The sequence below is a fragment of the Entelurus aequoreus genome, linkage group LG03 (assembly GCF_033978785.1).
Source record: "Entelurus aequoreus isolate RoL-2023_Sb linkage group LG03, RoL_Eaeq_v1.1, whole genome shotgun sequence".
NCBI lineage: Eukaryota > Metazoa > Chordata > Actinopteri > Syngnathiformes > Syngnathidae > Entelurus > Entelurus aequoreus.
The window spans coordinates 47,882,398-47,908,212 of record NC_084733.1 but is presented as its reverse complement, the minus strand read 5'-3'; the positions used below and the strand labels follow the sequence as shown (position 1 = coordinate 47,908,212).

Genomic DNA, 25,815 nt, shown 5'->3' with positions numbered 1-25,815 from the left:
TGTGTGGTTTTGTTTTGATGTTTACTTTTCCCATGATCTCAAACACACCGTCTGTGCTTGAAAGCAGCTTGGAGGAGAATGAGGAAGTGTTTTTTTGTCCGGTGAAGCACAGAGACAAAAGTGTTTGGATGTGAGGCAAAACCTGTTGGAATTGGGCCGGCATAAATGTTATAAAATATGCCCATGTCACACTTTTGACTTCTTCTTTAGGTTACAATGCATTATATTATATATGGGGACGGCGTGGCGAAGTTGGGAGAGTGGCCGTGCCAGCAATCTGAGGGTTACAGGTTCAATCCCCACCTTCTACCATCCTAGTCACGTCCGTTGTGTCCTTGAGCAAGACACTTCACCCTTGCTCCTGATGGGTCCTGGTTAGCGCCGTGCATGGAAGCTCCCGCCATCAGTGTGTGAATGTGTGTGTGTGAATGGGTGAATGTGGAAATAGTGTCAAAGCGCTTTGAGTTCCTTAAAAAGGTAGAAAAGCGCTATACAAGTATAACCCATTTACCATATTAATTTGATTTGTTTTCACATAATAAAAAAAAAATTATTTTCAAGGTGTGGCGGCTATGATTTTACTGTTGCGGTGCACCACGTTGAGTTACATTAAGTTAAATACAATACATATTTATACAGTTCTGAAGTTAGTGTACTAATATAGATGTTAAATATATGTTTAATGTAATTTAAAATATTTTAAATACATTTGATATCAAAATCATTACACCAACCAGTTGTTTGTTCATTATTATTTATTCCAATTGTGTGCTGTCTCAGAGTAATCTGTGATCAAGTTTACACCGCTGTTTTTACACGTAAATCGGCGATCGCAATGCTTTTAGTCTGCATATTTTTTTTCATACAAAATTGAAGAGGGAAGTTTGTCAAACATGTAAAAATACAGTACAACCTGCGATAAAGCCATATTTTCCGAGGTAATCGCCAATATGTGGATGCACGCGCGCACAAACAGACACGAGTACAGAAATACACACATTACGATGCTTTTTTATCACCACACAGCAGAGCATTGATTTTTATGTAACAATAATCATTTGTATAATAATAAAGAATATAAGATTTAAAATATCAGAAACAAAATCAGCAAGTTATAACAAACTGAACAACACATTACTTCAACTACCACAACTACTTAAACTTTAATTACCCCCGAGATCAGACTATGACGACACTGCAATTTGAAGTATGAATGATAAAAGATTAAATATTATTAAGAGTATGTGAATGTTCGACTACGACCTTGTTTACTTTCATGACGACCTCAAAGTATTTTAATCAAGCAGAAATATCAGGGGGCTAAAATGCGTCAAATGTGGGGAAGTGAGGAGGGAATGTTTTGTATATCACCCATCATGCATTTTAGTGGATTTTTATGGGTGTCATTTTTAAATTATGTATTGGACTTGGATCTCCGCCCGAATGCAGCTGGGATAGGCTCCTGCTCCCCCGCGACCCCGAAAGGGACAAGCGGTAGAAAATGGATGAATGGGCTTGGATCTGTTTTATAATGTCTAAAAAGTTGAATGAGCAGGTGTGTTATGTATGACCGTGTGTTGACTTTCTTTGTTAGAGTTCATTTGTACCGTGAGTGGGAAAAGTTACTTAGATTGGGTCATAAAAGTTAATGCTCTGTGCACTTACAATGACAACTCATGGTCATAAATCATAAATCCTTCTAAAACGACTGCGATAAGGTGACAAAATTGCAGCGATCAGACACCCAGAATATATAGAAACGGACCAAGATACGCCGCGGGCAATTCTTCTTGTTCAACTTGTGACGTCTCACGGGCCGCACTAGATGCAGACGGGCCGCACTTGGCCCGCGGGCTGTAGTTTGGACACCACTGCCCTACAGGACCTAGGTTCTGTCAAAGGTTTCTTCCCTAAGGGGAGTTGTTCCTTGTGCTTGGTCATGTAGGGTTCAGTTAGTTCCCTTTAATGCATGAGGTTAGTGGTTCTAGACCCGCTCCATGTGTAAAGTGCCTTGACATAACTTCTGTTTTGATTTGGCGCCATATAAATACAATTGAATTGAAAAGGACTGATCAAATGTAAATGTTACATGGATGTGATTGAAAATATCCCCTAGTAATAATGTCAGTGAGAACCTACCTGTCACCCCTCTGCAGACCTTCACACAGGCCTCCTTGGAGTCAAAACGGTTTTCATTTCCCTTGCAACCACCGTAGTTAAAGCGGTAACAGTTCTGCCGTAGGGGGTTGTAGTACCACTTAGTTAGACTGTCTCTGCAGCTGCCTGTGTGGGGAGGCTCAGTGCAGCGCACTGTTGACAGCAAGAAATTAAGGTTAAATTATAATGAGTATATTGTACTAATAAAAGCAAAGAAGAAGAAAAAAATGAAATTGACCTTTTTGCTCATCCACTGGTATCTTCAGCAAAATCTGAAATGTGTTGTCCACTGATAAGACACAGTTACCGTAATATTAGTTCATCAGAGAATGCATTTTAGAGAAACATTTTTGAGCATCAATTTAAAAAATATTCTTACAGTCTTCACATTTCTGTTCATCTGAGCTGTCGCTACATTGAGGGGTTGAGTCACACTCCAAGCCTGGCTCCAAACAGCAGCCATTTGCACAGGTGAACTGCTCCGGGGTACAGGCAATGCCACACTTTTCTGCCATGAAACACAAAAAACAAGGGATAAGATTAAACATATTACTGAATTACTTCAAAGATTCTTTATTACCAATGTTGTACTGCTAAAGCAAATACAGTGAGAAAGTCCAATAAATACATACCACGCCGATCTGGAACTGGTAACCCTCTACCGGTACCCCTTTTTTCTGAGGATAAAAAAATGACAACAAATTAATTACATGTCAATTAAAGCGCAGATCTATTGAATTTACAGAACAGTACACACAATGTATTGTCTCGATGCAACTTAGTGAGGGGATTTTGTTCCTGCTAAAGCAGACACTCTTTTTTTGTGGTGCTTTATGATAAATGCACCCAGACATCCTCTTTGCATTTGTCATTGTGTTTCATTCCTGCACGATCGGTCAAGTCATAATTTCCATTCTTTTTAGTTAAGTGTTGTATGGTCTGTATGTGAATCATTATTATTATGTTATCACAGATTGGTTGTCGCGGGGGGTGCTGCAGCCTATCCCAGCTGCATTCGGGCGGAAGGCGGGATACAAGCGGTACAAAATGGATGGATTAATTGGTTGTGATGTCACTCAGTGTCATTACTGTCGCAACCCAATTTGCAGTGGATGTTGTATGGCATCACCACTTGGACAGACTAAATTGAAAGAGTGAGTCTGCTAAACAACATTTAAAAAATTACCAAAGCTTTCGGGACTCCATCTACATCCCTCATTTATCACTGTTAATTGGTTCTAGACATGCCAAGTAGGAATCATTAAGTTTAAATCAAATATTTTTGTAGCTAAAGCATAAAAAACGGTTTACTAAATTCTAAATACATTTTTCAACATTATGAGAGCCATTCAGACATTAAATAACACCCTTTAATCACATTTACACTCTTTAAATCCAATATAGTTATACTGCCAATGACTGGGCCAATCAGTGGCCACTATATTGAAAAGTAAGATCTGATTGGTTTGGTCTCATCTATTAGCCAATAATAATGTAGGTTTTTTAGTTTTTTTAGTTCATTTAACAATTTTAATGCTTGTAAATGCAGAATTTAGGGCAAAACTGTTGTAGAATATGCTAAAAAAAAGCATTGTTTTAATCCACAATAATGAAATTGCAATATTTGAAGTGTGATGTGGCGAGGGATGACTGTCGTCAAATGTATCCTTTACTGCAGAACGACAATGAGCAGGTTTTTTTACATTCTGTATCCAGCATCTTTGTAATACATGCAAACATATGCATGCAGGATCATTTGAAATGTAAAAGCTGTTACTTGAAAATGTAAATTCACATTTAATAAAAAAAATTGTAATCATCCCAACAATCCTCACATTGCAGGAATGAAACAGAAACGGACATACCTGTGCCATAACAGGCATTGGTGCACTCGTCCTTGGACAGATAGTTATTCAGGTTCTCCCTGCAGCCCCCAAACACAAATTGCTCGCACCTTTCCGAAGCTGCATTGTAGTGCCATCGAGGGAAAGCACCACGACATGGTCCAATCTTCTTTGGAGCCATGCAATGATCTAAAGGAAGTATGAGTAAAGTTAGTAAAAAAAATAGTTTGAAACAATTTAGAATTTTATAAAACATAAAAACGATAGCATGAAAAGTCCATCCATCCATCTTCTTCCGCTTATCCGAGGTCGGGTCGCGGGGGCAGCAGCCTAAGCAGGGAAGCCCAGACTTCCCTCTCCCCAGCCACTTCGTCCAGCTCTTCCCGGAGGATCCCGAGGCGTTCCCAGGCCAGCCGGGAGACATAGTGTTCTCAACGTGTCCTGGGTCTTCCCCGTGGCCTCCTACCGGTCGGACGTGCCCTAAACACCTCCCTAGTGAGGCGTTCGGGTGGCATCCTGACCAGATGCCCGAGCCACCTCATCTGGCTCCTCTCGATGTGGAGGAGCAGTGGCTTTACTTTGAGCTCCTCCCGGATGACAGAGCTTCTCACCCTATCTCTAAGGGTGAGCCCCGCCACCCGGCGGAGGAAACTCATTTCGGCCGCTTGTACCCGTGATCTTGTCCTTTCGGTCATAACCCAAAGCTCATGACCATAGGTGAGGATAGGAACGTAGATCAACCGGTAAATTGAGATTTTTGCCTTCCGACTCAGCTCCTTCTTCACCACAACGGATCGATACAGCGTCCGCATTAATGAAGACGTCCCACAGATCCGCCTGTCGATCTCACGATCCACTCTTCCCTCACTCGTGAACAAGACTCCGAGGTACTTGAACTCCTCCACTTGGGGGAGGGTCTCCTCCGCAACCCGAAGATAGCACTCCACCCTTTTACGGGCGAGAACCATGGACTCGGACTTGGAGGTGCTGATTCTCATCCCAGTCGCTTCACAGTCAGCTGCGAACTGATCCAGTGAGAGCTGAAGATCCTGGCCAGATGAAGCCATCAGGACCACATCATCTGCAAAAAGCAGAGACCTAATCTTGCAGTCACCAAACCGGATCCCCTCAACACCTTGACTGCGCCTAGAAATTCTGTCCATAAAAGTTATGAACAGAATCTGTGACAAAGGGCAGCCTTGGCGGAGTCCAACCCTCACTGGAAACGTGTCCGACTTACTGCCGGCAATGCGGACCAAGCTCTGACACTGATCATACAAGGAGCGGACCGCCACAATCAGACAGTCCGATACCCCATACTCTCTGAGCACTCCCCACAGGACTTCCCGAGGGACACGGTCGAATGCCTTCTCCAAGTCCACAAAGCACATGTAGACTGGTTGGACAAACTCCCATGCACCCTCAAGGACCCTGCCGAAAGTATAGAGCTGGTCCACAGTTCCACGACCAGGACGAAAACCACACTGTTCCTCCTGAATCCGAGGTTCGACTATCCGGCGTAGCCTCCTCTCCTGTACACCTGAATAGACCTTACTGGGAAGGCTGAGGAGTGTGATCCCACGATAGTTAGAACACACCCTTTCAGTTCCCCTTCTTAAAGAGAGGAACCACCACCCCGGTCTGCCAATCCAGAGGTACCGCCCCCGATGTCCACGCGATGCTGCAGAGTCTTGTCAACCAAGACATCCCCACAGCATCCAGAGCCTTAAGGAACTCCGGGCGGATCTCATCTACCCCCGGGGCCTTGCCACCGAGGAGCTTTTTAACTACCTCAGCAACCTCAGCCCCAGAAATAGGAAAGCCCACCACAGATTCCCCAGGCACTGCTTCCTCATAGGAGGACGTGTTGGTGGGATTGAGGAGGTCTTCGAAGTATTCCCTCCACCGATCCACAACATCCGCAGTCGAGGTCAGCAGAACACCATCCTCACCATACACAGTGTTGATAGTGCACTGCTTCCCCTTTCTGAGGCGGCGGATGGTGGTCCAGAATCGCTTCGAAGCCATCCGGAAGTCGTTTTCCATGGCTTCCCCGAACTCCTCCCATGTCCGAGTTTTTGCCTCTGCGACCCCTGAAGCCGCACACCGCTTGGCCTGTCAGTACCTGTCCGCTGCCTCAGGAGTCCTATGAGCCGAAAGAACCCGATAGGACTCCTTCTTCAGCTTGACGGCATCCCTCACCGCCGGTGTCCACCAACGGGTTCTAGGATTACCGCCACGACAGGCACCAACTACCTTGCGGCCGCAGCTCCAATCAGCTGCCTCGACAATAGAGGTGCGGAACATGGTCCACTCGGATTCAATGTCCAGCACCTCCCTCGTGACACGTTCAAAGTTCTTCCGGAGGTGGGAATTGAAACTCTCTCTGACAGGAGACTCTGCCAGACGTTCCCAGCAAACCCTCACAATGCGTTTGGGCCTGCCAGGTCTGTCCGGCATCCTCCCCTACTATCGCAGCCAACTCACCACCAGGTGGTGATCGGTAGAAAGCTCCGCCCCTCTCTTCACCCGAGTGTCCAAAACATGAGGCCGCAAATCCGATGACACAACTACAAAGTCGATCATGGAACTGCGGACTAGGGTGTCCTGGTGCAGGTGCACATATGGACACCCTTATGTTTGAACATGGTGTTCATTATGGACAATCTGTGACAGGTACAAAAGTCCAATAACAAAACACCACTCGGGTTCAGATCCGGGCGGCCATTCTTCCCAATCACGCCTCTCCAGGTTTCACTGTCGTTGCCAACATGAGCGTTGAAGTCCCACAGTAGAACGAGGGAATCACTCTCAAGTACTCCCTCGAGTGAATCCAAAAAGGGTGGGTACTCTGAGCTGCCGTTTGGCGCGTAAGCGCAAACCACAGTCAGGACCCGTCCCCCCTCCCGAAAGTGGAGGGAAGCTACCCTCTTGTCTACTGGGTTAAACTCCAACGTGCAGGCTCTGAGCCGGGGGGCAACAAGAATTGCCACCCAAGCCCGTCGCCTCTCACTGCTGGCAACGCCAGAGTGGAAGAGAGTCCAGCCCCTCTCGAGAGAACTGGTTCCAGAGCCCTTGCTGTGCGTCGAAGTGAGTCCAACTATATCTAGCCGGAACTTCTCGACTTCGCGCACTAGCTCAGGCTCCTTCCCCTCCAGCGAGGTGACGTTCCTCGTCCCAAGAGCTAGCTTCTGTAGACGAGGATCGGACCGCCAAGTGCCCTGCCTTCGGCTGCCGCCCAGCTCACACTGCACCCAACCTCTATGGCCCCTGCTATGGGTGGTGAACCCATTGGAAGGGGGACCCACGTTGCCTCTTTGGGCTGTGCCCGGCCGGGCCCCATGGGGCCAGGCCCGGCCACCAGGCACTCGCCATCGTGCCCCATCTCCGGGCCTGGCTCCAGAGGGGGGCCCCGGTGAACCGCGTCCGGGCGAGGGAAATCTGGGTCCTTCGTTTTTATTCTTCATGGAGGTCTTTGAGCTGCTCTTTGTCTGATCCCTCACCTAGGACCAGTTTGTCTTGGGAGACCCTACCAGGGGGCATAAAGCCCCTGGACAACATAGGTCCTAGGATCATTGGGACACGCAAACTCCTCTACCACGGTAAGGTGGCAGCTCAGTGAGTGCATGAAAAGTATAACCCTAATTTTTTTTTTTTACATGTACAAACTTTTCTGATACTAAACTTCTCAAATAGTGTATCCTGAAAAATTCAGATAAAATGTACACCATATAACAAGTTGTATGGTTTATTGAGCAGTAACAAAGGTTATTGTCTCACACTTGAAACCAGACCTGGTGTATTTGTCCTTTTTTTTTTTTTTTTTTATAAGCAATAGCTATTACCATCATTCATACTGTATTTTTTTGTCCACCTTTAAGAGTAGACAGACACTAAAAGTAATGATGTGTCGAGACATGTCAAAACAGGATGTGTGTTTAACAATAAAGGCCATACAGTGTGCTGTGGTTTGTCTGTTTGACAAGACATACTGGGCTGATCGTACGTGATCTTACAAAGAAGTGATTTAACTCTATGCCATACACACAGGTGCAGTATTCTGTTGTGTCTGGTTTCTCCACATGCATGGGCCATGTTGTAGTTTAGTAGAAAAATGTAATTGGAATAGACTGCATCGGATCAAAATCACATCCAGTTAACATTGAATAAAAAAATCTAACAATAGGCGCAATTCAAGGGCAACACACATCAACAAGTCAACAGTTGTCTCACAATTGCCCCACATTAAAAAAAAACTACGTTCTAGATGTATAAATCCAGATTTGTTGTTTAAATGTATTGCTAATTCTGTACATGCTAATCTACTGTAAAGCTCCTACAAAAGGAACAACAAACACATTAAAAGAGCAGTAAGTAAACAAGAGTAAAATCCTCAAAAAGTGTTTTATGAATTGCCAGGTCTGGGTTTGGAAAATGTGAGGACAACCACAAAACCAGAAATGGTAATTGCGACATAGGAAAATAATACATATTTCTGCCCTGACTGCTCAGTAACAGAGCTATGTCAATAACAATGAAAGAAGAAGAATATGCACAAAGAAGTAGTGTTAATTTCAAGCAAGTTGCCTAGCAGGCACTAATTTCCATCAGCACGTTATTAAAGTGATCCTTTTTTTTTTTTAATTAACAGTGTCTCCCATACATTCATTTATTGGTACCGGCGGTATAGGTGGCAGTATGCATTGCAACTCTGCTTGCTAATACACCACACACATACCCAGTCTGCTAGACTTGGCGACCGTCACTTTGTTTAGAAAGAATTTAAAAAATGAATTAATTAATTAAAAAAAACAGGAAAAATTAATTTGTAATACTAAATTACATGCAGATGTGACACTGTAGATTTCAGTCCTGTGGTAAACACCAATTTTTACGTTTTACGATAACCAGCACCAAACTTCATTTTACACCTTAAAGGCCTACTGAAATGAATTTTTTTTATTTAAACGGGGATAGCAGATCTATTCTATGTGTCATACTTGATCATTTCGCGATATTGCCATATTTTTGCTGAAAGAATATAGTAGAGAACAACGACGATAAAGATCGCAACTTTTGGTATCTGACAAAAAAAAGCCTTGCCCCTACCGGAAGTAGCGTGACGTAGTCAGTTGAACATTTCCGCAAAGTTCCTTATTGTTTACAGTGATGGCGGCCAGAAGTGAGAGCGATTCGGACCGAGAAAGCGACGATTCCCCCATTAATTTGAGCGAGGATGAAAGATTTGTGGATGAGGAAAGTGCAAGTGAAGGACTAGTGGGGAGTGGAAGCGATTCAGACAGGGAAGATGCTGTGAGAGGCGGGTGGGACCTGATATTCAGCTGGGAATGACTACAACAGTAAATAAACACAAGACATATATATACTCTATTAGCCACAACACAACCAGGTTTATATTTAATATGCCACAAATTAATCCCGCATAACAAACACCTAGGTGTTTGTTATTTTAGCTCCTAGCTCCCGTCCCAAAGTTACGTACGTGACACGCACGTACGGGCAAGCGATCAAATGTTTGGAAGCGCAGCTGCGTACTCACGGTACCACGTCTGTGTAGCCAAATCAAAGTAATCCTGGTAAGAGTCTGTGTTGTCCCAGTTCTCTACAGGCGTCTGTGTATCGAAATCAAAGTCTTCCTGGTAAGAGTCTCTGTTGTCCGAGTTCTTCGATCTTGACTGCATCTTTCGGGAATGTAAACAATGAAACACCGGCTGTGTTGTGTTGCTGACTTCCCTCGCAAAATACTCCGCTTCGCACCGACAAATTTCTTCTTTGCTTGCTCAGCTTCTTTCTCCATAATGCAATGAACAAATTGCAACAGATTCGCCAACACAGATGTCCAGAATCATGTGGAATTTTGCGATGAAAACTGACGACTTTAAGCTGGCCGCGGTGCTGGACTAAAATGTCCTGTCTAACTCGTGACGTCACATCCGCAGCATCATCATACCAAGACGTTTTCAGCAGATATTTCGCGGGAAATTTAAAATTGCACTTTAGTAAACTAACTCGGCCGTATTGGCATGTGTTGCAATGTTAAGATTTCATCATTGATGTATAAACTATCAGACTGCGTGGTCGGTAGTAGTGGGTTTCAGTAGGCCTTTAATGACAGCACTAGTTTAATTTTGAATAGCCTTTTTTCCCCCTTTAATGTTAAGGTTCTTTGTCGATGGCTATAGTCATAAAAGACTGATGCGAGTATTGTAAACATTAACATTACTAACTCACTGATTAATGATAACGTGTGTTCCATTGAGAAACATCACATTTACACAATTTAACACCCGAAAAGAAGTAGAAAGAAGTAGATTTTTTTTGTCCAACTCCTTCACGTATTTGTTTAAAACTTCCATCCATCCATCCATTTTCTATCTCTTGTCCCTTTCGGGGTCGCTGGGGGTGCTGGAGCCTATCTCAGCTGCATTCGGGCGGAAGACGGGGTACACCCTGGACAAGTCGCCACCTCATCACAGGGCCAACACAGATAGACAGACAACTTACCATTTTCAATTAGGGACAGAAGTGAATAGAAAATGAAGCAGCACATTTAAGCAATGATGAGAGGAAAAAAAAGAAGAAAAACATTAAATTAAAATTATATAATTTGGACAACCTTAATCCAAATTTTGATGACATTTTAGGCCATATGGCATTAGAAGCCTCTGATGCGGTGTTTCAGCTAGTTCTGTCTAGTCCTGACTCTACATATTGAACATTTGAGAATTACTTTTGGCACACAGCCACAGACGTCCGTTTCCAACATAACCAACTAAAATAGTTTCTAATGTTACACAACAGAGAAGTAGCCCGACAAAAATCCAGTTCACCAGGAACAATATTATTACACTATTTCATAAAACTACTGTGGTAGTTTGTAGTACATGGTTAAAATGTTGGTGTTTTGGTAGGGGCCAAGCATGGATTAAATTGATGTAAATTTGTTTCAATGAGCAGAGCTGATTTGAGATACTAGTGTTTTGAGTGACACGCTGGGTCGTGGAGTAAATTGAGCTTGTAAGTTGAGGTGCCACTGCACATGGCTACCGTTTTTCCTGTATTCAATGTTAAATATAATTATTTAAGCCACTCTGATACTCTGTACATAGCCATGGATAATCTGGTTGCAACTTTATATAATTGTTTTCCTAATGTGAACAGTACTGTGTCATCAGCATACATTATTGTTTCTACCTCATTGCAAACTGCAGGGAGATCATAAATGTGTGCACAAAATAGAAAGGGTCCGAAGACTGAGCCTGCTGGTACGGCCACATTACTGCACACTACACAGATAGGACAATTTGTTTTTAATTCCATGCATTGAGAGCGGCTAACCAGATAACAATGCAGCCATTTGACTGTTTTGGATGAAAGTTTAAAACAAGTTAAGTTGTTGAAGAGAACAGAGTGATTAACTGTATCAAAAGCTTTACCTAAATAACCGCCAATACCGTCCCTCTCTTATCAAACCTTTCCTTAATGGTCTCAAAAAAGAGCAGCAGGCTGTTTCTCTAGGAGTAGTTTGTTTGAAATGTTTTCCTAATCAAAATGCTGCTTCAGTTGCTGCACTACAACTTTTTCAATCAGTTAAGAAACAGCAGGGAGGATACGGCGTCACAAAAATTGCCGTCACAATAGCTGACTTCAAGGCTGATGAAAATGTACACTAATCAATCAATGAATGGTGGTTCAAAATTATTTTTATACTTAAATCCATTCACATGAGACAGATGCAACACTGACTGTTCTGTATGGACTTCTCGACTACTGATCAAAGATGGGTGAAAAGTTCAAAATGCTAATTGCTAATTCATCAACTGACTGAATAGAATATCCAATCTAATCCACTTTATTTATATAGCTTAAACAACAAAATGTTTCCAAATTGCTGCACAACAATATTAAAAACAATATTCAAATATTGTCCTTTGAATATGCATTAAAAATCTTTGCCACCTCAAGGCTGTCATTTACTATTCCGTGAGATGTTTTGATTGTTTGAGGTTACGGAAGTATACTCTCCAAAGGCCCACTTTTATGTCATTCTTTGCCTCATAACTTATCTATAGGATTCCATATTACTTTACTTTTACCCTAAGCTTTATTGCGTCCATTAAGTAATATGCTGTTGCCTTCCTGAGCTGCGTTGTCACTTTGTTTCTTTAGCCTCTATATATTTACACTTTTAGTTATGGTATCCGCTCAAATTCCTCAGAGAACCAAGGTAACGACAATATTTGTTTGGCTTGAAACAGTTCTTTTTTAAAAATGTGCTAATTAAGTAGTCAGCAGAATTTGGTATGAGTCTCCTCACAAACCCGTTCACAATTATTTTTTTCAACTTAAACCATCCCAATTCATCACATTTAGTTCGTTTTCAAGATGCTTTGAAATTTAAATCCCTCTTTGGGATGAATGTGTCTGTTTTGTCACCTACAACAGTCACTTGAATGAAACCTCACTGTTCTTAGTTTCACCTTTGTTTCTACATAAACATACAGTATTCCACATTCCAAACAAGCTGTTAATGGATAATTCAACTGAAGTGCTGAGTTCACTTATTGTCCTACAAAGTGCACTCAAGCCACAAGCACATTGAATACCTGAATTAAAAAAGTAACACCAATTGATAAACTTTAAAGCCTGCCAAATACTTTTTATTCCTGGAGCAGGAGGGTGATTGGAGTGTTCTCGTTTACGTAACTTATCGGCTGAAACCAGACTGACGGGTTTCGTTGAGTCGGGGGTGGGGGAGTGGGAGAACACCTACTAGTCATTTCTGTTTTTCCAGAGAAGTCTCAAAACAAACATGTAGATTCGCATGAGCCTGTATGTAGTATTCCAAAACAATGAAGATTTGTTTTAAAGTGTAATTGTAATTTATATATTCTTATCGATGTACGGTTCCATTATTCAGCTCTGGAATGAATTCAGCATGTCTTGACAAGTTTCAGATCAGGAAAAGACAAAGGCTTGACAAAGAGAGGCTAAAAAGGAGTTTAGAACCATTCAAAGTGGCTTGTAAATAGGGAAATGCTGAGCAGAGCAAACAGACACGTGAACACATACAAAACAAATGTAGGTATGTAAAAAGCCCTGAGGAAATTAAAAAAGCATAAGGGTACTATCTCAACATGAAACATAAACAGGCCTCTCTGAAGGGGGTCCAGAGATACATCAACAAACAGCTTTGTAGTAAAAACGTTTAATTAAAGTTAAAGTTAAAGTACCAATGATTGTCACACACACACTAGGTGTGGCGAAATTATTCTCTCCATTTGACCCATCACCCTTGATCACCCCCTGGGAGGTGAGGGGAGCAGTGGGCAGCAGCGGTGGCCACGCCCGGGAATCATTTTAAGTGATTATCAAAGTACAGTTATGTTGGTTCACCGCAGTACATTTTTTTATATAGTCGACAAAAACTATTTTCACACAGCTTTGTAGTGGAAGGCCTGATGAGGTCGTGGATTGTTGAGTCACTCCTTTGAATCATAAAGGCCTAGTCGTACTGGGAGATATTCTTGGTATGCAAGTGTAACGGAGGCCAGCCAGTTGCAGCTGTGTCAGTGTGTAGTTTGGTAAACCTCACTACCTAACATCGTAGGTGCTTACTGGACATCGACTTGACAGGTATGGCTTTTAGTTATCGACTTTCATTCAACAGACCCATGGGTTTAAGCCCCAGGCGGAAAAGAAACAGAGGTTAGACCAGGCATGATAGATATGGTGATGATATAATCACTAAAACATCTACTCTACAGTGCCCATGTCTTCAATATTGTGAGCATGTGAAGAAACAAACTCATGACCTGAATCCAAACACTTACGCTCAGACTGCTCGGGTGTAAGAACCAGAACGGTGACATTGGTTGAGTCGGACTGACCAATGGTGTCCGTGACAGTCAACTGGAATTTGTAAATCCCAGATGTCAGATTAGACACGATGATCTGGTCGTCAAAGTCGGTTTTCTATGTGGAAAAACAAGGCTTTGTTAACATAAGGATGTATAGTATATGAGTGTCAGATAATTCAGCAGGTATTGTATTGACCCATATATAAGACAATACTGAATATAAGAGGACACCTTTTTCAACTTTTTTTCAACTTTAAAAAGAAAAAGAAAAAGTTAAATAACAGTGAATTATAGGGATGTAACGATATCAAAATCTAACATTAGGATATTTTTACGATATTAAAGCAATGGTATGGTATTATAGTATGGTCCAAAACAAAAAATGCCATAGTGTGTAAAATGAAGGAGCAGGCACGTTAAGGATAAACCCAGGTACTGTAATTGAACAATAACAATGCTCAAATATTCCAATTATATTTATTAATGGGTATTTTCAATTGCAGGTAATGGTGTAGGAACATCCAGCGTTTTAAGTACTGTATTTTTTGGACTATAAGGCGCACTTAAAGTCTTTGATTTTCTCAAAATTTTTAAGTGCGCTTTATAACCCGGTGTGCCGAATGTAAGTATTAATTCTGGTTGTGCTTCCGACCTTGAAGCAATTTTGATGATAATGATAACTGTGGCCAGTCGGGATGTTACGGTTTCAACTTTTACTTTCTGACAAGCAGTGTCCTCAACAGTGAACATTTTTATATCAGTCTGGAATAGGGAGGGCGATATATCGATATACGCGATACATCGCGGGTTTGTCTCTGTGCGATATAGAAAATGACTATATCGTGATATTTGAGTATACATTCTCACGCAGTTGCTTTTAGCTGCTGGCATTACACTACAAGCTCTCCTCGCTCTTTCCTGTGTCTCCTTCTCACAGACAGACAAGCGCACCTTCTTACACACGTCACATACTGTCACGACATACGTCTCATACGTATATGCCCTCGCGCAGCAAAGAGATAGCAGCATGGGTAACGTTAGCTGTGGTGCTAGCGCAGCCGTGCAAGTGGTAATACGAGAGAAAGAAGGTGCGACTCTGGTAACAAATGAAGGAATAATTAATTCCCCCAAAAAACAGCAGGGGGTCCATCGTCTGGCGGTGGTTTGGCTTCAAGTGGGAATATGTCGAACAGACAACCGTAATTTGTCAAGTGTGGGGCAAAAGCGTTGCTATAAAAAGTAGCATTACTGCTAATATGTAGCATCATTTGAAAAGTCACCTGCTAGAGAATGAAGAGTGCTTACTCCGCATGTCAACATCTCCGTTCGGTGCCACACGCCCACACCATCAAAATGCAGAGGCAAACATTTCCAGATCAACACCGTATGAAAAAAATAGTGATTTTTTTAGTTGTGATTTCCTTCTCTGCATGAAAGTTTTAACGTAGCATATATTAATGCAGTATGAAGAAGAATGTTTTAATGTAGACACATAGAACCATCATACTGCTGTGATTATATGCGTTAAGTGTTCATTCAAGGCTAAGGCAAAATATCGAGATATGTAGTATCGTGTATCGCGATATGGCCTTAAAATATTGCGATATTAAAAAAAGGCCATATTGCCCAGCCCTAGTTTGGAATATGTGGTTTTTCAGAAGAATGAACTAAAAATTTAACTTTTAATAATGTAAACAACTCACAAACTGATGTTTAGCTTCGCTGGCTTCAAATATCTTTTTTGGATTATGAGAAGGCGTCATGTCTAGGGCAGGGGTCAACAACCCGCGGCTCCGGAGCCGCATGCGGCTCTTTGACCACTCTGATGCGGCTCAGCTGCATACTTGCCAACCCTCCCGATTTTTCCGGGACACTTCCGGATTTCAGTTGCAAATATTCTCCGATTTTCACCCGGACAACAATATTGAGGGCGTGCCGTGATGGCACGCCTTTATTAGCGTCCTCTACAACCTGTCGTCGCTTCCGCTTTTTCACCATACTATCTGCGTGCCGGCCCAGTCACATGTTGTATGCGGCCTCTGCTTACACACGTAAGTGACTGCAAGGCATACTTGATCAACAGCCATACAGGTTACACTGATGGTGTCCGTATAAACAACTTTAACACTCTTACTAATATGCGCCACACTGTGAACCCACACCAAACAAGAATGACAAACACATTTCGGGAGAACATCCGCACTGTAACACAACATAAACACAACAGAACAAATACCCAGAATTCCATGCATCCCTAACTCTTCCGGGCTACATTATACGCTACCACCAAACCCCGCCCACCTCAACCAACGCACGGGGATGGTGGGGTGGGGGTGGGTTGATGTGTGGGGGGGCAGGGTTGGGGGGGCGGGGTTTGGTGGTAGCGGGGGGTGTATAATGTAGCCCGGAAGAGTTAGGGATACATGGGATTCTGGGTATTTGTTCTGTTGTGTTTATGTTGTGTTACTGTGCAGATGTTCTCCCGAAATGTTTTTGTCATTCTTGTTTGGTGTGGGTTCACAGTGTGGCACATATTAGTAAGAGTGTTAAAGTTGTTTATATGGCCACCCTCAGTGTGACCTGTATGGCTGTTGAACAAGTATGCCTTGCAGTCACTCATGTGTGTCTGCAGAAGCCTCATATAACATGTAACTGGGCTGGCACGCTGTATGTACAGGTTGTAGAGGGCGCTAAAGGCAGTGCCATCACGGCACGCCCTTATTATTGTTGTTTGGGTGAAAATCAGCAGACATTCGAGAGAATAGTTGCCCTGAAATTCGGGAGTCTCCTTGAAAAATCGGGAGGGTTGGCAAGTATGACACTGTCAAGCGACATTCATATAAAACTTGCGGGCCGCACTAACATTACATTTTCATATTAAGGTGCGGGCCGCGTGTCTGAGACCCCTGGTTTATACGTAGCACAAAGCAAAAAAAAAACTTTGTATGCAGTGTTATTTCATTTTAAATTTCAAAAGAGTTTTGTGGCTCCCATTGTTTTCTTTAATTTTTATGAAACGGGTCAAAATGGCTCTTTGAGTGGTAAAGGTTGCCGACCCCTGGTCTAGGGTATAAGCTGCCTTGGGACAATCTCCAGCCCCCACCTGACATCCAGAGAGACAAGCGGTGGAACAAGGATGGATGGATGGATTGAGGAATTATCAAATAGTTTTTCAGTTTCCTCATATTGAACATTTTTGGGGTGATTGCCTCTGTGCACCCGTCGTCACCCTCTGGCTCTGGCTCGCTTTCGAGACAAAAGTAGCACGCTTCGCCAAAGATGTTATGTTTTCACCAGTGTTTGTTTTTCTGTTTGTTAGCAACATACCTTCAAGTGTTATGGATAGATTTTGATTATATTTTTTAAGTAATGTCCAAAAAACAAAAAAAAACTAAAAAAAATAACCATAAGCACACTTAAATTCTTGCTTAAGGCATTCCACACCCCACCTTGGGCACCCGCACTAAGTATTCTGGGAGATCGTGTATTTTCAGACCTGGCCGACGATAAAAAAAAAAAATACACACCAAGTTTTGGTTTGATACCATCCGGTATTATTGTGAAGACTTTGAAACCAAATACCGCGGTATCTACAAAACCCTTATACCCCTAATGACCAGTAAATGGCAGTCATACATAAGAGATACGCGTGGGCTGCAGTTTGACTGACGCCTGTTCAATTAATGACGCTCATTGGCACTACCTGTAAGCAAGCAGCACCTTAAGTTTGATGTTTCATTGAGAATTTTGAATATTACGCATGGACCTCAAAAATCTGTCAAGATGTTTTACTATGACTTTGGTAAGCTATGATGCCGCACCACTTGATGGAACGCGGAGCATTACGGCTACCGTAGTCAGATGTACTGTGCTTCCACATACGGGTATTATTACGGTGTAAGTATAAAAACCTCAAATTGGCACCGATTGGGGATATTATGTGGCGTTTTGTTTCGCAATATCATGCAATCACAGCTTTTCTTACGTATTGGTACTTGCTGATGTGTATTTGGGATCTGCATAATTCCCGAAAATGTGCGCGCATCCGCCATTGTAGTCCACGCCGTAGTTAATAAGCTCCTTTTTCTCTATTCTCTTGTTATGGGGCATACATCCTTCACTGTTGCCATTTCTAACATAAAGTAGCGCATAGTTCTAACTTATATCTGTTAGTAGACTCGTTATGGACGCGCTAAAAACTACCGGTACAACAAAGATGTTCAGGAGAAGATGCTGTCGAAGTGGAGCCACGTAAATATGACCGCCCACTAAACGGCACATCCTGAAGAGACGATCAGAAAGCGGCTTTAAGATGGTCTGTAAAACAATGTTTGCAACATTTTGACCAAAAGAACCAGCATTACATGTTATGTACACCGCAAGGAAGTGTTTTAGATGGAAAAAAACCATAAATTTGACCCATTTAATGCGCCTTGTTTTGTATGAAAACAGACCTGACCCACTCATCGGCAGTGCGCCTTATAATCCGGTGGGCCCTACAGTAACAAGCAATTACATAAATTGTTTTTACTTTCAGTTGAGTGTCTTTAAACTGTCAATGTAAACATCCAGTGTAACAACTGGAAAACAATAATGTTCAGTTCAGTGTCTTTCAACCTTAAATTTTTTACTCTCCTGCAATTTAATTAGAATTGTCATGTTTTGAAACCTTGGCCTGCTGACCAATCAAAAGTGGTTACCTGAAAGTGATTTGTGCACTGCAGCCGATGCAGTCAATGTGCTAATAAACACCACTTGTGTTGTATTACTGCACAGTATCTGGAAACATTTTTAGGGTGACAGTGTAAAATGGCTGAAGGAACTTTTCCAGTACTAGGCTTTTCAACTTAGGCCATGTCCACACGAACACAAAGATTAAAAAAAACGCATATGTAGGGTTAAAACGATTTCAATCAACACAAGTGTAGTTTCAAAACTGTCTATTTTACACACAAATGCATACACCTGCTGCAATGCACATTTTGTCCCATCAGAAGCCTGGAAAAGCAGCCACAGCTGACTTAGGTGGCAACGTGTCCTTGGGCAAGACACTTCAACCTTGCTCCTGATGGCTGCTGGTTAGCGCCTTGCATGGCAGCTCCCGCCATCAGTGTGTGAATGTGTGTGTGAATGGGTGAATGTGGAAATACTGTCAAAGCGCTTTGAGTACCTTGAAGGTAGAAAAGCGCTATACAAGTATAACCCATTTATCATTTATTACACCTCTATTATGTTTATTTGGATGTACTAGACATACAATAACGTGTACATTATCTTTAAAACCAGCCTGCACTTACACAGAGCCTTGGGAACTTAATAAATCGTTTTTAGTGTTTAAAGCACGCATGCACACCTGTGCTGTTGAAACCCAAAATTATAACATGTCTAATCAGCAACATGGTGATATACATTACATGTGCAGTGAAGTGTACATTATTTCTAAAATCAGCACGCACTAACGAGTCAAGGAACTCTTTTAGCATTTTTAAGTGCTTAAAGCGCACGTACGTGCGTGTGCTGCTGCAAAACTCTTGTGGCATTTAATGATCAATATAGAGTTACATGTGCAATGAAGTGTACATTGTCTTTAACAATAACGAGGAAGGATACATCTTTTTTTTTTTTTTATCGCGAGGGCACGCTAAACGTGTGTGCTCGGTCACTACTGCTCCATCTGCACAAATGGAACAAACACATAAATGAACTTCATGATCTGTTGCTTGTCAAAGTTGTCCCATCAGGTGAAGGTCCGACAGAAATCGTATCCAAAACAGCTGACTGTCATTGTCACTGGTGAGACTGTCGCAAAGCCCATTTTGATGAGTCTTTTTTGTCAATGTAGAGTGAAAATAGAAGCATGTTTACGTTCAAACATACAGTAAGTCCTTTTACAGTGTGATTGAAGCCAGCAATGCAAGTGTTGTTGAGGTTTGGAAATGACAGCGAACAACCATGACGTCATCAGAGGAGTACAGGTCTCCGTTTGTGCCGTGTCCATGCATACGCTGAGCGAAGAGTTTTGGAACTCTACACTTTCGCCAGCTTTTGCAAAAGTGCTGCATTTTTAGGGACAAAAGTATGCATTTGCGTGTGGACAAGAGGCCTAAACGCTTCTTGTCCACATGCATTTGCATTTAGTAAGTATCCGTGTTCATGTGGACATGGCCTTATTTCAAAATGCTTGGACGACGATGAGGCTATGGCACGCAGCCAAGGACGATGTAAGCAAACATGGGCATTATATACGTAAACCCAAATATTTGTGAAAGTAGATTATTCCATATTGTTTTAATGTGTGGCAACTTGAGAAAAAAATATGTTGATGGACAGTCTAACAGTAACATGACATCCTTCACTCATCATTCTAGCAGTTTAATGCATTTAAATTAATAAAATCTTAAAATCGCAAATCACAATTTGACAGAAAAATTTAAAAAAACTACACTGCCCAAGTTGTCATTTGGTACCGTCACACGTTACGACATTGTGAGAATTTTGACACGATACCACTGTATTTACAGTACCGTTACATCCCTAATAAATTAATAAGTGGTGCATTACAATAAAAAATTTATCACATTTCTCAACTGCTGGAAAGTTGTTTGATGATGCTACATTGATTCAATATCTTAAAATTTGCATCATAAGTCCTCTAATAGTCAACTTCCCTAACCTTGAATGCTGCATTAACTAGTGATTGTGGGAGAGAGAGTTGCTTCCAACACATTTTGCCTCCCTAAATCTCTAGATCACAACTCGTTTTTGAGACATTTTAAAGAGAAACAAATAATGTCTTATGCTTAGATCAATTCAGGCTTTACATGGACGCACCTCAATTATGGCGTAAGGATACTTATTGAGCATTTTCCAGTGAAATGAGGCAATCTTCTCGTCATCTTTGCTCTCTAAGCCGTTCAGGGTCACGCTGTCCTGAGGTTGGACCACTCGGTCTTGGCCTCCGTTGGCCACAGGTGGACGATCGGCTTCCTCTGGAGGGAGACATCATGGTAACAGTTAATGTGACACAAACACTACATCTGCAGTTATTTGAGAGGCGAATTCTCTTACAAGCACATAATACACACCACAAGCCAAGTGACGTTGTGGTACATGAGAAACTCAACACGACACCAGGGCCCATAGGGGTTTTGGCGTGTGTGAACAAGCCTAAGTTAAGGTTTCTGCCCAAGTTATGTGGACTCACATATCCTTAGTGCAAACAGGCGAGTGAAACACAATGCAAAGGGATGAGGTGAAAATAAACAATACTAAATTGAGGTGCTTAATGATTTTTTTCATCTTTATCCCGGATCTTCCTCACAGGATTAATAAAGTCTATCTGAGACTGTCTGTCCGGCGATCCATCCACCCCCCAAAAAGATGACACACTATTAGCAGAGTCATTAAAAGCCATCCCCAGCTGGAATGTTTAAGAAACAAAACTACATTCTATAACCATAGTTAACGCAGTGGATCTATAGCGGTCTATCCACTGATGAGATTTGTAAGCAAAACAGAGGTCACAGTTCTATTTTGAGTGTTAAGGAGACTAGTAGAAATGCCCCAAACTAATTTTGTCTCCCATTCAGTAGTTTGTGATGTAAAGATAACTAATAGTAATGATAAACCGCAATAAAATTCCCCACAATTAGTATTACTATTTTAAAAGGGGTCATATTATGATTTTTTTCCCTACATGTAAAACATTTTCTTGTGGTCTACATAACGTATAATGGTGATTTTTTTGGTCAACATTTTGCATAGATTGTTTTACAGACCGTTCTCAGGACACCTTCTGATCATTTCTTTAGGCTGCGCCGTTTTGTGGGCGGTTTTATTTACGTGCCTCCACCTCGACTGCGTCTTCTCCCTGTCAGTCATGTTGTAGTTTATAGAGCTTCCAAATGGTGTCTACTGAGCGATATAAATTAGAATTATATGCTACTTTGTATTAGAAATGGTAACAGCAGAGGATGCATGTGCGAGCCAGTCTGCCACACAACAAGAGAATAAAGAAAAATAAGGAACATATTGACAACAGCGATGGACTACAATGGCGGACTTGCGCAAAGATCTTTTGGTATATCTCTACTATATGTGGAGATACACGCCGACATCACCCATCCATCCATTTTCTACCGCTTGTCCATTACAAATGGGGAAAATTTCAAAAGGCTCATTTTGAGGAAGTATGAAGGTAGACAATTTTTAATGCAAATTTATCCACCAGGCCTCCCCGGTTTAATTAAGGTTCTCCTCTCTCCACAGAGGAATACTGTAGCTCTGACAGAGTGACTTTGGTCACCTCCCTGACTAGACTAAGATGAATGCAGCAACATACAGAGAAATCCTGGGTGAAAACCAATGCTTTCCATCTAACCTGATGGAGCTTGAGAGGTGCTGCAAAGAGGAATGGGTGAAACTGCCCAAAGATAAGTGTGCAAAGCTTATGGCATCATATTCAAAAAGACTTAAAGCTGTAATTGCTGACAAAGGTGCATTAAAGTATTGAGCAAAGGCTCTGAATACTTATGTACATATAATTGTTTTTGTTTTTTATTTTGAAATACCGTTGCAAAATTTGCAAAAAATACATTTCACATTGTCATTATGGTGTATCGTCTGTAGAATTTTGAAGACAAAAATTAATGTATTTTGGGATAAGGCTGTAACATTAAAAAATGTGGAAAAAGTGAAGAGGTGTGAATACTTTACGGATGCCCTGTAAATCACATTAGGAAAAACAATTGTAACTGGCAAAAATGAGAGGACTTAGGCTATGTCTACACTAAGCCAGATAACCCCTTAAACGAATAATTATTTAGCCTAAGCCCCGTTTCAGCCACACTAAACCAGCGTTTAAGGTTTTTACACGGGTAAGTGTGCCGTGTATTTCTTGAATCTCTGGCACTTAGCTTTGTATAGACTCATTGATCGTTTACAATCTGAGTTTGGAGAGGAAGTGACGCCAGAAAGAATGCGCCCCACACAGGAAGTGATGTCAGAAAGAACACGCCACAGCCAGTTTCATAATAAAGCGGTTTCGTAACTCGGAGCTAACCACTGGAAATATGGAGGCGAGTCATCCAGACATGCTCGTGTTTCTCATTCTTCTACATGTACAGACGCTTGTGCACATTCCACATGAATACCTTAAGAGAAAGCGATTGCAGCTATTTCGGATACAACACTTTTCAGACGGCAAGAGAACTTTCCAATGTCCAGGTCAGCTGTGATTCTACTTACCGAAAAACTTTGTCTATTTGTCGAAGGAGAGTCAACGAGAATGTGATAAAAAAGGTAGTGTGTGCTTTGTATTACATGGCCGCCGAGTGAAGACTACGGAAAACGGCGAATACTTTTGGACTGGCAAAGCGGTTATTGTCTGCCATGTATGTCGCGGACTCAAACTCTAGGTCCAGAGTATATAAAGTCACCAAAAAGGAATGGACAATGAAGGTGAAGGCAAAAGAGTGAGGAGTGTCCTGATCAGATATCTAGATCCCTAGATTGATTGAGGTCAAATGTTTTTTGTCACATTGTTTACTTTCGTGTCCAATAAAGATTTGATTAATTTATGATGGCTCAGGTGTGATTCACTACTATAGGGCCCCACAGCACACTGGATTCCGGTTAATTGAAATACCACAACACTGGATATTATTCAGATAAGTTAAATTTAAGAACTTGCACACAAAGCAACACTGGAGGTGACTTATTAGGTCGCGTTGCGCCACCTGACGGAGGGGGTGAAAGGGTCAAAAACTACCATTGTGTGTGTGTGTGGACAAGGATAAGGTTAGATGGGATTTACCCTGGATAACCTTAGCAGGTTTAGTGTAGAAGGGGTCTTAAAGGGGTGCCTTAAGGAGAGCCTCAGTTGTGTAAATCACAAGTTTGGACCCCAGTGTTTTGTTTGCTAGCAAGGTTAAAATGTCAATGCAACGATCTGCCAATTTGTTTACAGTGGTCCAAGTTCCTCTATACAATAAGAGCACTTTTGTGTTTTTAGGAATTTGCTGCAAATATTTTTGTCTGCCAAGTTTTGAACTACACTTTGGGTCTGGTATGGTGTCAATCCCAGGCCGCCAGTTAAAAGGCGCTGATGAAGACGAATGCAAAATAAAGTTGTTATGGTGTGGTATGGTAAAATCAATAAAATAAGGAGCACTGGCTTCATATTGCCTATGGTCATGAGCTTTGGGTTATGACCGGAAGGACAAGATCACGGGTACAAGCGGCCGAAATGAGTTTCCTCCTCCGGGTGGCGGGGCTCTCCCTTAGAGATAGGGTGAGAAGCTCTGCCATCCGGGAGGAGCTCAAAGTAAAGCCGCTACTCCTCCACATTGAGAGGAGCCAGATGAGGTGGTTCGGGCATCTGGTCAGGATGCCACCTGAACGCCTCCCTAAGGAGGTATTTAGGGCACGTCCGACCAGTAGGAGGCCGCAGGGAAGACCGAGGACACGTTGGGAAGACTCCCGGCTGTCCTGGGAACGCCTCGGGATCCCCCGGGAAGAGCTGGACGAAGTGGCTGGGGAGAGGGAAGTCTGGGCTTCCCTGCTTAGGCTGCTGCCCCGCAACCCGACCTCGGATAAGCGGAAGATGGATGGATGAGCTTCATATTGGTGTTGAATGATATATGTCAGGGACAAGCGGTAGAAAATGGATGGATGGATGATATATGTCACACATATAATGCCATACTTCAGTTCCTCACAAAATGACAATAGCTTGAAAAGGTGCAATAACAAAGTATATTTAAAAGATGAACACAGCATATTTCTTACTTGGTGGGACATCCACCTCCAGGTAGCTTTCATAGACTGAGTCCTGGATGAAGTTGAAGTAGCCCTTCTTCCTGACGAAGCGACATGCATATTTCTTCTTGTAGAGGCAGTCGAAGAGAAAGCAGGAGTTGATGGAGCCCTCCTCAGCATCTCCTTGCATAAAGGCCACATTGCACTTGGGCTCCTTGCAGCAGGCCACCACACAGTCCTTCGCGCGGTCCAGTTTGGGGGACGAAATGAAAGTGGCCCCGTCGTTTACAGACTCATCGACATCCAGAACAAAATCTTCCCGACCTTTTTTAAATTTCTCCAAACACTTCTCACCGATCTCCTGGCTGGAGACGCACCCCAAAAATCCAACTAGCAGCAGCAGCAACCACGGCGGTAGTGGAGCCATAAGTAAATGGTCACTAAAAGTCCTCTCGAAAGGTTTAAAATCAGATCGACGCCTGTAAGGAAAGATAAGGTCAATAATTAGCTAGAAAAAAATGTCTTCCGGAGAGTCCAGTCCGCGTAGGTGAACACAGATTTGGCTTTACTTTCTCATTTATAAAACCCAAAGGGAAACAGAATCGCTCTTGAATCGTCCCAATTGTTCCGACTTTGAAGAGTGAAGGACTCAGAAGAGAAGTTTGATCGCGACAAAGAGCTGTGGAGTGTGACGACACCAGCAATGACTCACTCGCTCACCTGCGGAAGACAGGAAGCTAACATTTGCCACTCCCTTCCTCCTTTTTACATGCCTTTCTTCGCTTTCTTTTTCGCCTTCTTTCTTTTAATGGCGGCTACCTGCCTGTTTCTAACAACAACTTGTCGCCCCACAGTCACTCAATAACACTCAATGCTCAGGACGTATTTACATTCACCATCGTTTTTGTATTGACCGAACAAACATTGTATTTTTCCAACAAAACGGGATAAAATTTTAATGGGCCGGATTCGACTCAGTGAAATGTTCTTACCCCGTGAATGGGTGATAACATTGACTTTAAAATGTCGTAAGCAGAAACCGATTGCATAATAAAATAACTAATTTTAAAATATGGATTTCAAATACACGGAACACTTGAAAAATATGATTTGTTGCTTGTAAAACTAAATATCAACATTAAACAATCATTTTAATCATTTTGATTTTGTATCCC

General features: G+C 42.2%; 1 protein-coding gene across 1 annotated transcript in view; it reads right to left on the bottom strand.

Moving 5' to 3' along the window:
* The window catches only part of spint1a (serine peptidase inhibitor, Kunitz type 1 a), a 33,681-nt gene extending 8,183 nt beyond the window's left edge, over window positions 1-25,498 (bottom strand). The window contains exons 1-8 of the mRNA XM_062041982.1: window positions 24,671-25,498; window positions 20,714-20,871; window positions 13,856-13,997; window positions 4,023-4,190; window positions 2,790-2,834; window positions 2,537-2,665; window positions 2,396-2,446; window positions 2,140-2,310 (exon numbers count right to left, since the gene is read on the bottom strand). Coding sequence (XP_061897966.1) covers window positions 2,140-2,310; window positions 2,396-2,446; window positions 2,537-2,665; window positions 2,790-2,834; window positions 4,023-4,190; window positions 13,856-13,997; window positions 20,714-20,871; window positions 24,671-25,067 — 1,261 coding nt within the window. The 5' untranslated portion in view covers window positions 25,068-25,498. The remainder of the gene's footprint in view (window positions 1-2,139; window positions 2,311-2,395; window positions 2,447-2,536; window positions 2,666-2,789; window positions 2,835-4,022; window positions 4,191-13,855; window positions 13,998-20,713; window positions 20,872-24,670) is intronic.
* Window positions 25,499-25,815: the final 317 nt, after the last annotated feature.